A 16,158-nucleotide genomic window follows, 5' to 3' on the forward strand; every position below is an offset into this window, starting at 1 on the left:
AGGTTGCTAACTAATGCTTTTTAAGTCTCCTGCTGCAATTTTTATTTGTGAGAGAATTTCTAACCTGCCTTTCCTCCAAGGATTCCAGGGGAGCTTACATCATAATAAAATGCAAGAATAAAACCGATCCAACACTGCTTATACAAAACAGATAAAAGCAGAGCACGCTCCATGAACCACCTGGACTCCAAAAATTCCCATCACCTTCCTGCCCATCCAAAAATCCCAGGCAAACAGGTTCGTTTGCACAGGATAGCAATGTAGATGCTGTTGGAATCCAACTCCCATCGGCATAGCCAACGGTCCAAGATGATGGGAGTTGGGCCAACAACATCTGGAAGGCACCAAGTTGGGGACGGCTGCTACAAGCTTCTTTGCTGGGTCTCTTTTTTTTTTTTAATATTTTTATTAAACAATTTTTATAATCATACAAGCAAAACATGCATAAACAAACAAGAGACAAAAACAGAACATAAACAAACAAACAGAAAGAAAACAAGTACCATTTCATATCCTAATTTCTTGAACCTTTCTTCTTCGACTTCCTCATGCCTCCCATTTCTGTATTCCAAGTTCTAATCAATTGCTCAGCAAATCTTCCCTTATTTTACTATAAATTTTAGCTAATCATCCTTATTCTCCTTGTCTTAACCATTACTAATAGTAACCATTTACTTTAGTCCAACATCATTCTAACTGTCATTAATTTTATAATATTTCTTTAGATAGTCCTTAAACTTTTTCCATTCTTCTTCCGCTGCTTCTCTTCCCTGGTTTCGGATTCTGCTCGTCATTTCTGCCAAACCCATGTAGTCCATCACCTTCATCTGCCATTCTTCCAGAGTGGGTAGATCTTGTGTCTTCCAGTACTTTGCAATGAGTATTCTTGCTGCTGTTGTAGCATACATAAAGAAAGTTATATCTGTCTTTAACACCCCCTGGCCGACAATACCCAAGAGAAAGGCCTCTGGTTTCTTGGGGAAAGTATATTTAAATACCTTTTTAAGTTCATTATAGATCATTTCCCAGAATGCCTTAATCTTCGGGCACGTCCACCAAAGGTGAAAGAATGTACCTTCCTTTTCTTTACATTTCCAACATTTATTGTCAGGCAAATGGTAAATCTTTGCAAGCTTGACTGGGGTTATGTACCACCTATATATCATTTTCATAATATTTTCTCTTAAGGCATTACATGCCGTAAACTTCATCCCGGTGGTCCACAACTTTTCCCAATCAGCAAACAAAATATTATGACCAATGTCCTGAGCCCATTTAATCATAGCTGATTTAACCGTTTCATCTTGTGTATTCCATTTCAGCAGCAAATTATACATTTTTGACAAATTCTTAGTACTGGATTCTAACAGTTCGATCTCTAATTTTGATTTTTCCACCTGGAAGCCAATTTTACTATCCAATTTAAACACTTCATTTATTTGATGATAATGCAGCCAATCTCTCACCTTCCCTTTTAGTTTTTCAAAACTCTGCAATCTCCATTTATCCCCTTCCTTTTCCAAGATTTCCCAATACCTTGGCCACTTCGGTTCCATGTTTAACTTTTTAACTGCCTTTGCTTCCATTGGCGACAACCACCTTGGGGTTTTATTTTCCAGCAAATCTTTATATCTGACCCAAACATTTAGTAGTGCTTTTCTGACAATATGGTTTTTAAAACTTTTATGTGCTTTAACCTTGTCATACCACAAATATGCATGCCACCCAAAAATATTGTTAAAACCTTCCAAGTCCAAAATGTCTGTGTTTTCAAGAAGCAGCCAATCTTTTAGCCAGCAGAAAGCTGCCGCTTCATAATACAATTTAAAGTCTGGCAGGGCAAACCCCCCTCTTTCTTTTGAATCCGTTAATATCTTAAATTTAATTCTGGGCTTCTTGCCCTGCCAGACAAATTTAGATATATCTTTCTGCCACTTCTTGAAACAGTCCATTTTATCCATTATTTGTAATGCTTGAAATAAGAACAACATTCTTGGCAATACATTCATTTTTATAACTGCAATTCGACCTAACAAGGAAAGCTTCATGTTTGACCAAATCTCCAAATCTCTTTTCACTTCTGACCAAGTTTTTTCATAATTGTCTTTAAATAAGTTCACATTCTTAGCTGTCATATTCACACCCAGGTATTTCACTTTTTTAACCACAGTCAACCCCGTCTCATTCTGAAACCTTTCTTTTTCAACCTGTGTTAAATTTTTCTCCAATACCTTAGTCTTTAACTTATTCAATTTGAAACCTGCCAATTGACCAAACTCTTGGATTATTTCCAAAACTCTTTTCGTACTAGCTTCTGGCTCTTGCAATGTAAGTACTAGGTCATCTGCAAATGCTCTCAGTTTGTATTGTTTGGTTCCGACCTGAATCCCTTTAACCAACTGGTCCCTCCTGATCATATTAAGCAAAACCTCCAGGACCGATATAAAAAGTAATGGGGAGATAGGGCACCCCTGTCGTGTCCCTTTTTCAATCTTGAACTCTTCTGTAACCACATTATTCACAATTAATTTTGCCCTCTGTTCAGAATATATTGCACTTATACCATTCTCAAACCCTGGGCCTACCCCCATCCCCCGGAGGTTCTTCAACATGAAACTCCAAGAAATGTTGTCAAAGGCTTTCTCGGCGTCCACAAATATCAAAACAGCCTTAGTGTTTATGTTCACTTCCAACTTTTCCAAAATGTCAATTATATTCCTTACATTATCCGACAAATGCCTTTTCGGGAGAAAGCCTGCTTGGTCCCCATGAATCTCCTCCATCAAAACTCTTTTCAGTCTCTTTGCTAAAACATCAGCAAAGATTTTATAGTCCACATTTAATAACGAGATGGGTCGGTAGTTCTTAAGTTGGGTCTTTTCAGTCTCTATCTTTGGTATAAGTGTAATGTAAGCCTCTCTCCACGTATCGGGTGCCTTCCTCCCCTCCATAATCTCATTACAGACTTCCTTCAAAGGTTGTATCAACCCTTCCTTCAGAACTTTATAATATTTGGAAGTCAGTCCATCCGGTCCAGGTGATTTGCCCAACGTCATATTTTGAATGGCATCTTCTATTTCCTGCGCTGATATCTCCTGGTTCAAAATTGTCTTACTTTCCTGCGAAATCTTTTTCAGCCCATTTTTCTCGAGGAATTGTTGTATATCCATTCCATTCTGCGGCCCTTGTGTGTACAATTGTCTAAAGTAGTTCTGGAAGCAGTTTCTAATCTCCCCTGGGTTGCATATGTTCTTTCCATCCACTTCTAAGCTTGTTACCGTGTTGAGTTTTTGTCTCTTCTTTATTTGCCAAGCCAATAGCTTACCACATTTATCTGCAGATTCAAAGGTCTTTTGTCTCATTTGTTTAATTTTCCATTCTATTTCTTGATTCATCAGTTCCATGTATTGTGTTTGGTACAGTTTTATTTCTCTTAAAATCTCTTGCGATTTTGGCTTCAGTCTTAATTTCCTTTCCCCTTCTTTTATCTTTTCCAAAATTTTCACTTTCCTCTCGTTTTGCATTCTTTTCTTTAATGTATTTTGTTGTATCAAAAACCCTCTCATCACGGCTTTACTTGCGTCCCATACTATTCTTTTTTCTACTTTAGTCCTTAAATTGATTTCAAAGTAATCTTTCAAAGTTTTTTGGGCCTTTTTACAAATCTCCTCGTCTCTAAATAAGGTGTCATTCATTCTCCATCTGAAGGAACCAGTTGTTGTTTGCTTCATCACCATCTTTAATGCGTTATGGTCGGAAAGAGTTTTGGGGCAGATTTCCACTTTTTTTATAATCGACGCCATACTGCTAGTCACCCAAATTTGGTCGATCCGAGTCCATGTCATTTTGGCTTCAGAAAAGAAGGTTCCCTCTCTCTCTAATGGGTGTTTTGTTCTCCAAATGTCAATCAGTTCTTTGCTGGGTCTCTTTTGGCAGCGGGGGCTGGCAGAATTAAGGAGGTGCTGGCAGAAACACAGCGCTGCTGACAAACCTGCCTGAGAAAGTGGTCTGCACAGGCATTTTAAGAGCTCAAAGGAGTCAACATGGCAGAGGCCAAGAGACGGAGGGGAAGCAGCTCCCAGGCTCTGCAAGGCCCAGAAAGCTAAATAATCCATCTCTGACCTAGAGGAATCCAGTCTTTTCTAAACCACCTGTGGAGAGGGGAGGGGACATTGCCCTAAAAAAAGCTGCATCCTGAACCGTTAGACTAAAGCCTGTTTGCTCATTTATCTGTACCTATTATTTATTGACAAGTTTTATATGACTTACTGTATGTTAGGGTTATTCCTCCAGCTGTTGCAGAGAGGGAGGGCGATTCAGGAGTGCTGCTGTTACTTAAAAAATAAAACGAAATTCTTTGTAACCTGCTTTGCTCTTTCTAGCATAGCTAAAAAATAAAACAGAATTTTGTTGGCACCTTGGTTCCCCCCCCCCTTTGCTTAACGAGCTCAGATTACAGCTGCTCTCCCCCTCCTCTTTGCTTTCCGCTGCTAACGGTTCTCTCCCTATGCCTGCTTCTTCTCCTCCTGTCAGCATCTGAGCTTCGCTGACAAGTGTCAGTCTATTGACGCTTATATAGTGGGACCTTGGTTTAAGAACAGCTTTGTTTATGAACAACTTGGATTAAGAACGCTGCAAACCCGGAAGTAGGTGTTTTGGTTTGTGAACTTTGCCTTGCATGCAGAACATGTTTCGCTTCCTGTTGAGTGTGTTCCATTTGTAAATTGAGTCCCCTGCTGCTATGGGAAAGCACGTCTTGGTTTAAGAACACTTTGGTTTAAGAACAGACTTCCGGAATGGATTAAGTTCGAAAACCAAGGTACAACTATATATTGAAATAAGTGTGTTGAATCAAAAGTCTTAACAAAACATCCTTAAACAATGAAAAGGCAACAATCATTTCATTTCCTACACCCTTTATTTTACACCACTGAAAATTGTAAAAAATAAATAATTGGTGTTTGCTATTTAGATCAATCCGTATAGCTCATTGAGTAGAGCACGAGACCCTTAATCTCAGGGCCGTCCTTTGAGCCCCACGTAGAGCAAAAGATTCCTGCAGGGGCTGGACTTGAAGACCCTCATGGTCCCGTCTAACTCTTCCGTGATTCTGTAATCTAAGGGCATTGCTTTCAAGTGAAATCATTCTCTGCGCACTCAAACACAGTTCAAACACATTCAAAGGTTTTAATAAAAAGTAATCTTTATTAAATAGTTTTCCAGATGAAATACATTGTTTCCAAGAGATTTGCATGGGGAAATCTTTTCGATTCCTGAAGAATAAGGGGCAGTGGGGTGATGGAGGCCAGGGCCACATCCACACCATTTGATGTGCTATGAAGCCGCTTTAAACACTCATGGCTTCTTTCCCCAAAGAATCTGGGAGCTATAGTTTGAAAAGGGTGCAGAGAGTTGTTAGGAGGCCCCCTGTCCCCCTCCAAGAGCTACAATTCCCAGAGTTCTCTGGCAAAAAGGGAACTCTACCCCTACCCCCGACGCTAACCCTAACTCTAACCCTAGTGCTAACCCTTAACCTTTAACTAGAGCTACAATTCCCAGAGTTCCCTGACAAGGAGGGAACCCTACCCCTACCCCCTAACCAGAACTACAATTCCCAGAGTTCCCTGACAAGGAGGGAACCCTACCCCTACCCCATAACTCTTAACTAGAGCTGCAATTCCCAGAGTTCCCTGACAAGAAGGAAACCCTAACCCTACCCCAACTCAACCCTACCCCTACCCTAAGCCTAACCCACCTAACAACTCTCTGTCCCCCTAACCACCTACAGTTCCCAGAATCCCTGAGGGGAAGCCATTCCTGTTCAAAGCGTCTTCATAGCACTTCCAATGGACGGTGCGCCTAATGTGGCCTAATGTTTCCTCCCTCATTTTCTTCTCTCTCCACATAACACTAGTCAAATGCACAAGTGAACAGAGCAATGAAAGCAAGCCTTATCTTTGCTGTTCAAGGAATGGCATGCAGAGAGAAAGTTAGCGTCTCAGTAAAAAAGCAGTTTTTAAACAGTCAGTCAGTCAGTCAATCAATCAATCAATCAATCAATCAATCATTTATTGTATTTGACTAAAAGCCATTACAGATCCAGTTACAAAAGCATCAAACCCAAAGACCCAAACTATAGCTCCCAGATTCATTTGCTCTTCAGATATCTGGGTGCTCCTTTTTTCAGCTTGTCATAGTCTGCATTCACCGCATAGAACTGAAAGAGGGCAGCACGATTAAGCGTTATCTCCAGCTTGGACTACTACCATGCGCTCTATGTGGGGCTACCATTGAAGGTGACTCGGAAGTGGCAGGAAAGGATCTCTAATCATTCAACTTTAATGGGCTTAAAAGCAATTTTGCAGGAAGAACCACAAGTCAATGGCAGAAACTCAGGGATCTATCCTGCTTATTCAGTCAGAGTTTAGAAGATTGAACTGGAGAGGAGAATGAAGAATCATAGAAGGAACCCAAGGGTCATCTAGTCCAACCCCAAATGCTGTGATCACACACACCAGGCCTTCCAAAGCTGAAGCTTATTATTCCTCCCACCAAATGGCCATTATTATTATTATTAGCCCATCTTCCATAGATTTCAGGGATGGGGCTGAAGGGAGTTGGAGTCCCAACAATCTCTGCTGGACACCAGGCTCCCCATCCCTGGCCTATAGGATAACCAGCATCGTAACCCTAGTTAAGTATTTCCTACCATACCTTGTACTGGTCGTTGGGTCACAGCTTGTTCCAAGGCTCTGGGTTGCTCTTTTTGTCCCAGCCAGGCAGAGAAACGTGACAAGAGGCAGGCAGAAGAAGAAAAACATACAGCATAAAGTGTAAGGCTCTGCCCAACTCTTGGCACATGGTTCTCACCAAATTTAGCAATCATGGCCTCCTCAGTGCCACCAGAAGAGCACACTTCTTTCATAATGTGGGATGTAAAAAAAGGCCACCGTACCACAAGTATTTGTAAAAGCCCTTTAAAGCCAGTTAACACACAGCTACCTAAATGCAATGGCAGCTTCTCACTGCCTGGCACCAGAGACAGCGGCAAGTTTGTGAGGCAGTGCTGGACAGAACTCAATGCTGGCAACCTAATCCTACACTTTCTCCATGACAGGTTCCTGATAGACTTTGTGCTTTCTGCTCAGACAGTTCGTTGGCTTTACTCTCTTCCCAAATACCCTTTTAGCTATGCTGTACCGCTCATTGCAATGCCTTGGATATATAGCAGGAACCCCCCCACCCCAATCATTCTGTTTGTACAAACTTCACACACACTCACACTCACACACTACATACGCCACACTTCTGTTATAAATTCATAGAAAAACCAACCATACATCGGATTTGCACTGTTCCATTTTTATTTTACTCCATATGACAAGGACTATCAAAGGGAGGTGGCTTGGTTCTGGTCAGCCATAATCCCTTCACCATCCCAGCACATCCACAGGAGCCCTGCCCAGTTGCTATGCCAACCCTGATGATCCCAGACAGAAGACAATCAAGATCACAAAGAACTTGCATATGGGAGTGGATTCAGCATGGACTGAAACAAAGGACAATGATCAGATCTTCCCTCTGGGGGCAGGAAACTGCAAACTCCCCTTTGTCTCCTGGAAGTGACTCATGGGGAGGGGGAAAGGAGGAAGCAGCCAGGTGACAGAACACTCAGGTTACCACCATCTCCTCCCTCAACCCCTCCTTTCTGTAATGTATGCATGATGTTTCTGGGGGTGGGCTTGACCTTGTTGTTGTTTAGTCGTCTGACTCTTCGTGACCCCATGGACCAGAGAACGCCAGGCACCTCTGTCCTCCACTGCCTCCCGCAGTTTGGTCAAACTCATGCTGGTAACCTCGAAAACACTATCCAACCATCTCGTCCTCTGTCGCCCCCTTCTCCTTGTGCCCTCCATCTTTCCCAACATCAGGGTCTTCTCCAGGGAGTCTTCTCTTCTCATGAGGTGGCCAAAGTACTTGACCTAGAGGAGGGGAATTTCAAAAGTTTTTATAAGACCTTGCACACTATTTTTCTTGGTCTTTCCTCTCTCTTGCAAGTGAGGGGAACACCCTGTTGCAACAGTTCAATAAAGGCCAAGCCTACAGGCTGCTGTTTTGCTCAAAGTTATCCTGGTTGGTGTCTTTGTTTTGTCCAAGGGAGCCCTCGGATTTTTCTGGTAACAGATACAACTCGGCTGAGGAATGGCAATGCTTATATGGTTGGTTTTCTTACTCTAATGCTAAGAAGCTGACACTCATATTTTACTGTGGTTTTATAATTTGTTTTATAACTATTATTATTATTATACTACCTCTGGAGCACATATCTTCCTAACATGAGAAGCTGCTGAATTTCTGCCTGAGAGGATATTAGCTCTGCACTAGGCCTTATTTAGGAAATCTCTGTGCTGTCTTGCATTAAAAACCCACAGGGCAACTTGCTGCATAACAAGATGAGACAAGTTTCATATTTCACATTCATGTGGGAGTAAATTCCAACATCACCCCCCAAAACAGGGGGAACAGTACAACGAAACAATAAAATGAGGAGCTCTTGTTTTTTAAGCTACCCCCGATTCCTTGATTCTTTGGAACATTGCCTTTGAGGCAAGCTATAAATTCTCAACAAAGACCTTTGCCCCCCCCCCGTCCTGCACCTTCGCGCCCCCCAGTTTGTTTGGAGCACCAGCGCAAGAGGCGGCAGCCTGGGAATTCCCTCGCCCTCCCCAAGGGAGCGGCAATGGCCGGCCCCACTAGGGAAGCACAGGAACTCTGGGCTCGCTTTCGTTCGGCCCGCCTGGCTGGGCCCTTCTTTGCTCCTCCCTACCACAGAGACGAAACAGCTCCTCGCTCGGCATTTGGGCCCGCCATAGAGGTGCCGAGGGGCAGAGCGCCCGGGCCAATGGCGCTGTCTTATTGACCGGAACTTCCGAGGTGAGCGTGCGGTGGCCGCTCTAGGCTTTCCCCGCCCCGTCTCTCTCGGCGGCGCCTGGACCTGTGAGGAGAAGCCGGAAGCCGCGGGTCTCCGCCCCCCTCTCCTGCCTCCTCTCCATGGCACCGGGCAGCGGGGGACCCGCCAGTCCCCGGACGGCAGCAGCAGCAGCGGCGACGGCGGAGCGGGGGCGGCGCCGAGGAGCCCGGTGACGCCGCCTCTGCCGCTCCCCCTGCGCCTCCTCAGGCCCGGCCTGGGCGCCCTCCGCCATGGGCTCCCTCTTCCGCAGCGAGACGATGTGCCTGGCGCAGCTCTTCCTCCAGGCGGGCTCGGCCTACGAGTGCCTCAGCGCCCTGGGCGAGCGCGGCCTCGCCCACTTCCGAGACGTGAGTTGAGGCCACAAGAGGCGCGCGCCTTCGTTTGGTAGTTCATGGAATTTATGCGCTGCTTGATTGTCGGGGGGGGGGCGTGCCGAGAAGGAACCCCTCAAAGCGGTTTACAAAAAAAACAGAACAATGAAACTATCACTTTTTTTTCAACTTTAAAACATACAGAAAGTTAAAGGCCAGCATAGAATCGAGACTAAAAGCCCGTACAGGCTTTCTAAACACCTGGGCAGGTTTGTCTAAGTAACAGCTTCTTCCATCAGGCCCGGAAAAGAATGCAGCTTGTCTGGCTGTTAACCAGAAAGTTAGTGGTTGAAGCCCACCTAGTGACAGCTGCGGATAGGATTTCTGCATTTTAGGAGGATGGACAAGATGACCATTGTGGTCCCTTACAATTTTGTGGTTCTGTGAAAGGTGCCTGCCTGATATCAATAGGCAGGGAGTTCCAGAGCATTGGTGCTGTCATGCTATAAACTGATGTTTCTTGAACTTGGGTCCCTAGCTGTTGTTGGACTACAACTCCCATTATCCCTGACCACTGGTCCTGCTAGCTAGGGATGAAAGGACTTGGAGTCTAGCAACATCTGGGAACCCAAGTTTGAGAAAGGCTGAAGTTGTGGAGCAGTCTTAAAAAGAAATCAGGCAGCCCTGTGGAGAAGAGGTGTGCTCCTTACAGTTGACACTGGAGGCTCCAGCTCCTGTCAACCTCAACCAGCATGGCCAAAGTCTGCAGATAGCGGTGAGTTGCCCAGAAATATTGGGAAGGCCACATACTGTAGAGATGGAGGGCAGGATTCAGCTCCCAGCTCAGTCTTCTTGTGGGCTGATTGCCATCTCTCAGGCTTACTTACCTCACAGGATTGCAGGTTCTTTCTGCCTAAGTGTTGAAACTTATATTTGTCCCCGTTAAAATTCATTATTTAAATTTTGGTCCAGTTCTTCAATCTTGTTAAGGGCACCTTCTATCCCAATTCTGTCTTCAGCGGCATTGGCTACCCCTCCCACTTTGGTGTCATCTGCAAAGAATAATAATATTAATAATTTATTATTTCTACACTGCCCATCTGGCTGGGTTTCCCCAGCCGCTCTGGGGGGCTTCCAACAAAAAGATAAAATTACAAGTTTGATCAGCATCCCCTCAATACCTTTATCCAAATTATTTATAAAGATGGCCAGGATCCATTGTATCGTCCAGCTAGTTCTGTATGTGTGAGCCCATTTTTTTTGTTCTCACAAGCCTTATAACCCATACAGTCTAGGAAAAAACTTTTAGCGCTCTTGTATAACCAGGTGCTTAACTGGGAATAGTGAATGATTTGCTGTTATGCATTGTATTAGGGGGCCCCGTTGTGGGTTTTGTTGTTTAATTGGGTCCTACTTTCCAACATTTGGGATGCTCCATACAACATTTCTTCCATTCTGGTAATAAGAATGGCCAGGGTCCAAAACATTTACTGATTAACAGAAGTCGTTTGAGAAGTTCATTATTTCCTTGTCTTTATTACATTTGCTTATTGGTTTTATGACTCAGACATTCTAGGCCTACCTTTAGAAGCTGGTGAACACAATATGGAATTATGGCTTGGCTCTTGAGCAAAGGTCTTTAAGGTGTTAGTTCATAATTTATTGTGTTGAAATAATCATTTGCTTGACCCTTTGTTTTACATCTGTCTTCCTGCAGTTTTACAGTAGATATGCAAAAACCACTTTCTCACTGAAGCACTAATATCAGATTAACACTTGAACTAGTTTCAGTTTGAGGCTTAATATATATTTATTAATATATATTAAGCCTCAAACTGAAACTAGTTCAAGTGTTAATGTGGTTTTTGCATATCTGCTGTAAAACTGCAGGAAGACAGATGTAAAACAAAGGGTCAAGCAAATCCTCATTTATGTGCATTGTTATTTGTTCATTCCTGTGCACCTGCACAGTGCTAGGTACCTGGAGGTGGTAGCTGGAAATGGGGAGCTCCTGGTCAACCAAGCCCCACTGCCCCTCCAGTTTGTGGGAGCTGGAGGTGTGGCGGAGCTGGCCCAGATGCTGCGCGTTGGGCAGCTGAGCCCCACTATCAGCCAGCTCCTGTGAGTGTCAGCTGTCCCCGCACGTGTCAGCTGGGCCAGCTCTGCTGCCTCTCTATCTTGCATGAGCTGGAGGGACCATGGGGCTTGTTTGAGGAGGACTCTCCAGAGTGCTCTCCATTTTATGTGATTTTGTATATGTGCACAGGCCCAGAATGGAATGGGGACTCACCTGTAAATTAAAATTAAGTGCATTGATTTTACAATCTTGTTTGGAGGAGTCGATAATCTTCACTAGCCTCCTTTTAACCATAGTTTATCATACAATTTCCAGAGGGGTAGCTGTTAGCTTGCTGCACTTTATATTTATACCACCATAAACTTTGGTGTACCAGAGTCTGCATCCTCAGATGTTTTTTCATTAAAAAATTGTATCGTGATATGTAATAATTAAGCACCATAGATATTTTGTACTATTTAACACTTATACCCCAAACTTCTACACGTTTACTAATACTGCAGAAAGCCAATTTTCAGACCTGGAAACTGAGCATCCATGTGGGTTTCCCTCATGTTAGGGTTCATTCACCTTTACTTGTAGAGAAAATTATTTAGCCCCTGGTTATGTTGATTGTCTTACACTTTCTATTGTCCTACACTTTCTATTACGGTTCTATGTTAGAGAATCGTAAATTACTAGTGTAGTCGTGTAGATGACTATTCATGTTGCAGCCTTCATAATTTTGTAAACAAAAGCTGAATTCAGAATTTAAATACTATAATACACCCCATACATAGATGTGTTTAAAGGTAAAGGTAAAGGTACCCCTGCCCGTACGGGCCAGTCTTGACAGACTCTAGGGTTGTGTGCTCATCTCACTCTATAGGCCGGGAGCCAGCGCTGTCCGCAGACACTTCCGGGTCACGTGGCTAGCGTGACAAAGCTGCTCTGGCGAGCCAGAGCAGCACACGGAAACTCCGTTTACCTTCCCGCTAGTAAGCGGTCCCTATTTATCTACTTGCACCCGGGGGTGCTTTCGAACTGCTAGGTTGGCAGGCGCTGGGACCGAGCAACGGGAGCGCACCCCGCCACGGGGATTCGAACCGCTGACCATGCGATCGGCAAGTCCTAGGCGCTGAGGTTTTACCCACAGCGCCACCCGCGTCCCTTATACTTTACTGTAATGGAGCCCTTTGGCCAGGATTTATACAATGCAAAATATTTTTGTGTGCTTAAGGAGGGTTTTGGTTTCTATTCCTTTAATTAACATACCCCGGACGATGGCACACATAGGTTTTTGAGACTGAGAATTTCAAAAGCAATGCAAGGGATCTTCTGTTCACAGAAAAGTGGTATAAACTTGTAGTGTAGTACTAATGCTTGGGTACCCTTCAATTTTTTAATGGAATTTCTTCTAAAAGAAGAAAAGTATTTTTAGCAGGATTAGGGGTGAGGGAGGGTTGATCTCAGAACCTGGATGTTTGATTGTGAACATAAGAACAGCTCTGAGGGATGAGGCCAAATGCCCATCCTGTTTCCATGTGAGCCAACTGCAGGCCCACAGGAAGCCCACAAGGAGGACATGGATGCCACCACTCTCTCTCCACTCATGATTCCCAGCCACTGGCATTCAGAAGCATCCTGTCTCCAGCAGTGGAGGGAGAACGGAGGTGAAAATAGAATGGCTGTTGGGTACCCATTTTCAGCTGTTTTTGTAATACGTGTCTCTAGAATTGATTTTTGCAAAACAGGGAATGGGAATCTGGTACCCTCCAAAGTTAGTTATTGGTATGAGCTTTCATGTGCATGCACACAAAAGCTCATACCAATAACTAACTTAGTTGGTCTCTAAGGTGCTACTGGAAGGAAATTTTTTTATTTTGTTTTGACTACGGCAGACCAACATGGCTACCTACCTGTAACTGGTACCCTCCAGACATTGATGGACTCCAGTTCCCATCACCCCCTGGCAGCATAGCTAATGGTCCAGGATTGTAGGTGTTATGCTTCAGCAGCATCTGGAGGGCCCCAGGTTCCCCACCCCTACTGTAAATATTGATGCAAAGGGCTTTTAAGTTGGATCTTGGGGCAAATAACATTTTTCTTTTTTCCAGCTCAATCCAAGCACCAGTGTCTTCCAACGGAAATATGTGGGTGAAGTAAAGAAGTGTGAAGAGATGGAAAGGATACTTGGTAAACTTGGGAACTGCAGGGTGGCTGACTGCTTCTTCATCATGCATTAAACACTGGGGGGGGGGGGGGAGAGATACCTGATTACCCCGGCAAAAGGCTGTTCCTCTGTAGGGAGGTCCATTTCAGGGTCACATTTCACATGTGTCATAGAATTATAGAATTGTAGACTTAGAAGGTGTTTCAAGGGTCACCTAGTCCAACCCCTTGCAATGCATGCAGGAATCTCCAACCTCTGCTTAAAAAACTCTAGTGAAGGAGAGTCTACCACCTTCCAAAGGAGTCTGCTCCATTACTGAAGAGTGCTTACCATCAGAAAATTCTTCCTTTCTTGCAACTTGGATCCATTGGTTTGGGTTCTACCCCCCAGAGCAAGAGAAAACTAGCTTGCTCCACCCTCCATTTGACAGCCCCTCATTTATTTGAAGATGGGTATTATATCTCCTCTTAGTCTCCTCTTCTCCAGGCTAAACTCCCTCCACCGATCCTTATAAGGCTTCGTTTCCAGACCCTTGCATCATCTTGGTCACCGTCCTGCACATGTTCCAGCTTGCCTCTATCCTTAAGCTGTGGTGCCCAGAACTGGACACAGCATTCCAGGTGGGGTCTGTCCAAGGCAGAATAGAGACGCACTAGTATTTCCCTTGATCTGGACACTATACTTCTGTTGATGCAGCCTAGAACAACAATAGCTATTTTGTGCTGCTTTTGGGGGGCTCATGTTTCACTGATATAGGTGTGTATTCTGTAGTCTACCAATTTGAAACTGCGTTTACTTAGGCAAGAATAGTGGCTGAGGTCCAGGCCCAGTTCTTGTTACTTGAAGCCACCCTTGCTTCAGCTTTCATGCTTATTTCCCTTTCTATGTTGAATGAATGTTGGTTCATTCGATCATTCCCCGCTCCCCTTGGCCTTTCAGGGAAATGAGATAAGCCTATTAACAAACAATGTGATTAGAAGCTATTTAAATCCTTAGCATTGCTGAAAGCATTGCTCTGTGTTCCAAATTGCATTCTCATGCTTTTAAACTGCTGGCTTAACACAGTTGTTAGTTTTACCAAGTGCTCAGATTTTGAAATTTGCTGTCAGGTGACTATGTAAGTGACCCACCTTCAACAGCTTTGTCAAGTGTTAAATTGCTCCATACGTGTATTGCTTGGATTATGGCATTGCTCTTTACATGAGGTTGCCCTTAAATTGGAAACATCAACTGGTTCAAAATGCGGCTGCAGGGATGTTGATAGGAGTATGATGATCAGATAACTAACACCTGCTCTGTGCAACTTATTCTTGTAACCAATGGATTGTATCCAGATTAAATAAATTCCACTTCGTTCCCATTGAAATCAGTGGGACTTAATGGGACATGTCAATGAATTAAGTCCCATTGATTTCAGTGAGGCGTAAGTGCAACAAACAGTGTGGATCCAAATCACTTTCTTTTTGGGCTCAAATTGTAGGGGTGAATCTGACCTTTAAAGCTCTAAAAAGACCTTGAAGGGATATTCAGCTATGCTCCCAATTTAGACCCAGTGAAATTTAATGAACATGACTAAGTGTGAGGGAAACTTGGTTGAATCACCATCTGTAAAGCCCAAGATCCAATTATCCAAAGTAGCATCCTCTAATCTAGTGCCCTCAGGTGTTTTGAACTACTGCAATCTATAATAATAATAATAACAATAATAATAATAATAATAATAATAATAATAATAATAATAATTTATTATTTATACTCTGCCCATCTGGCTGGGTCTCCCTAGCCACTCTGGGTTGCTTCCTACAACATATTAAAAATACAATAAAACATCAGATATTAAAAAACTTCCCTAAAGAGGGCTGCCCTCAGATGTCTTCTAGAATTCAGATAGTTGTTTATTTCCTTGACATCTGATGGGACCAAACCATTGACCAAACTAGCTGGGGCTGATGGGAATTGTAGTCCAAAATTACTTCGATGGCACTTCGTTGGGAAAAGATGCTCTCAGACAGATGTGGGGAACCTCTGGCGTGTGGACCAAATTTGTCCCAGTGGCCCAACTACTCTACATCTTATGCCACATAGAATCATAGAATTGTAGGGTTGGAAGGGACCCTGAGGGACATCTAGTTCAACCCCCTGCAATGCATGGTGGGTAGAGACACAGCAGAAAAGAAACAATTGGAAACTTTAAAGTTTTCTTCCCTGTTTTTAACCTTCCTTTTTCAACAAGCCTTTTAAGTGGAGATTTTTGTCCCAGTCTGTATTGGTTTCGGAATTGTTTTATATTTAAATTCTTTTAATTGTTTGTATATATGTTCTTATTACTTTGGGAACTTTCATAGGAAGTGATTAATAAAGGCAAATAAATAAATTATTGATGATTTCTAGCTTGCAGCCTCTGCAAGGCAAGAATTTAACACATTCTACTGTACAACTCAGTTCACATGGTGTAACATTGTGGCCTGACAGGCTTATGGAGAGGCCTCCTTGAGCTTTGGGAGCCCTGGAAGGTATTTAGCATCCTCTGCAGTGCAGAGTATTCCCAGAGCAGTAGCCAAATGTGGCCAAGAGTTCCCCAAGGATAATAACCCTGAGAGTTGAAAAAATTCCGCATTCCCTAGCAAACCTTTTGTGGAACAATATT

General features: G+C 43.5%; 1 protein-coding gene and 1 long non-coding RNA gene across 2 annotated transcripts in view; one reads left to right on the forward strand and one right to left on the reverse strand.

Annotated features, from left to right (window-relative positions):
* Positions 1 to 6,040: 6,040 nt before the first annotated feature.
* On the reverse strand, positions 6,041 to 6,801 carry LOC128404054 (uncharacterized). The gene is made up of 2 exons (XR_008328051.1): positions 6,715 to 6,801; positions 6,041 to 6,217 (listed from the first exon to the last, which is right to left on the reverse strand). It is a non-coding gene; the product is annotated as an uncharacterized LOC128404054 (long non-coding RNA).
* A 2,290-nt stretch (positions 6,802 to 9,091) lies between these two features.
* The window catches only part of ATP6V0A2 (ATPase H+ transporting V0 subunit a2), a 31,178-nt gene continuing 24,111 nt past the window's right edge, over positions 9,092 to 16,158 (forward strand). The window contains exons 1-2 of the mRNA XM_053369019.1: positions 9,092 to 9,318; positions 13,456 to 13,534. Of these exons, the coding sequence (XP_053224994.1) occupies positions 9,202 to 9,318; positions 13,456 to 13,534 (196 nt within the window). The 5' untranslated portion in view covers positions 9,092 to 9,201. The remainder of the gene's footprint in view (positions 9,319 to 13,455; positions 13,535 to 16,158) is intronic.

The sequence above is a fragment of the Podarcis raffonei genome, chromosome 16, assembly GCF_027172205.1.
Source record: "Podarcis raffonei isolate rPodRaf1 chromosome 16, rPodRaf1.pri, whole genome shotgun sequence".
Taxonomy (NCBI): Eukaryota; Metazoa; Chordata; class Lepidosauria; order Squamata; family Lacertidae; genus Podarcis; species Podarcis raffonei.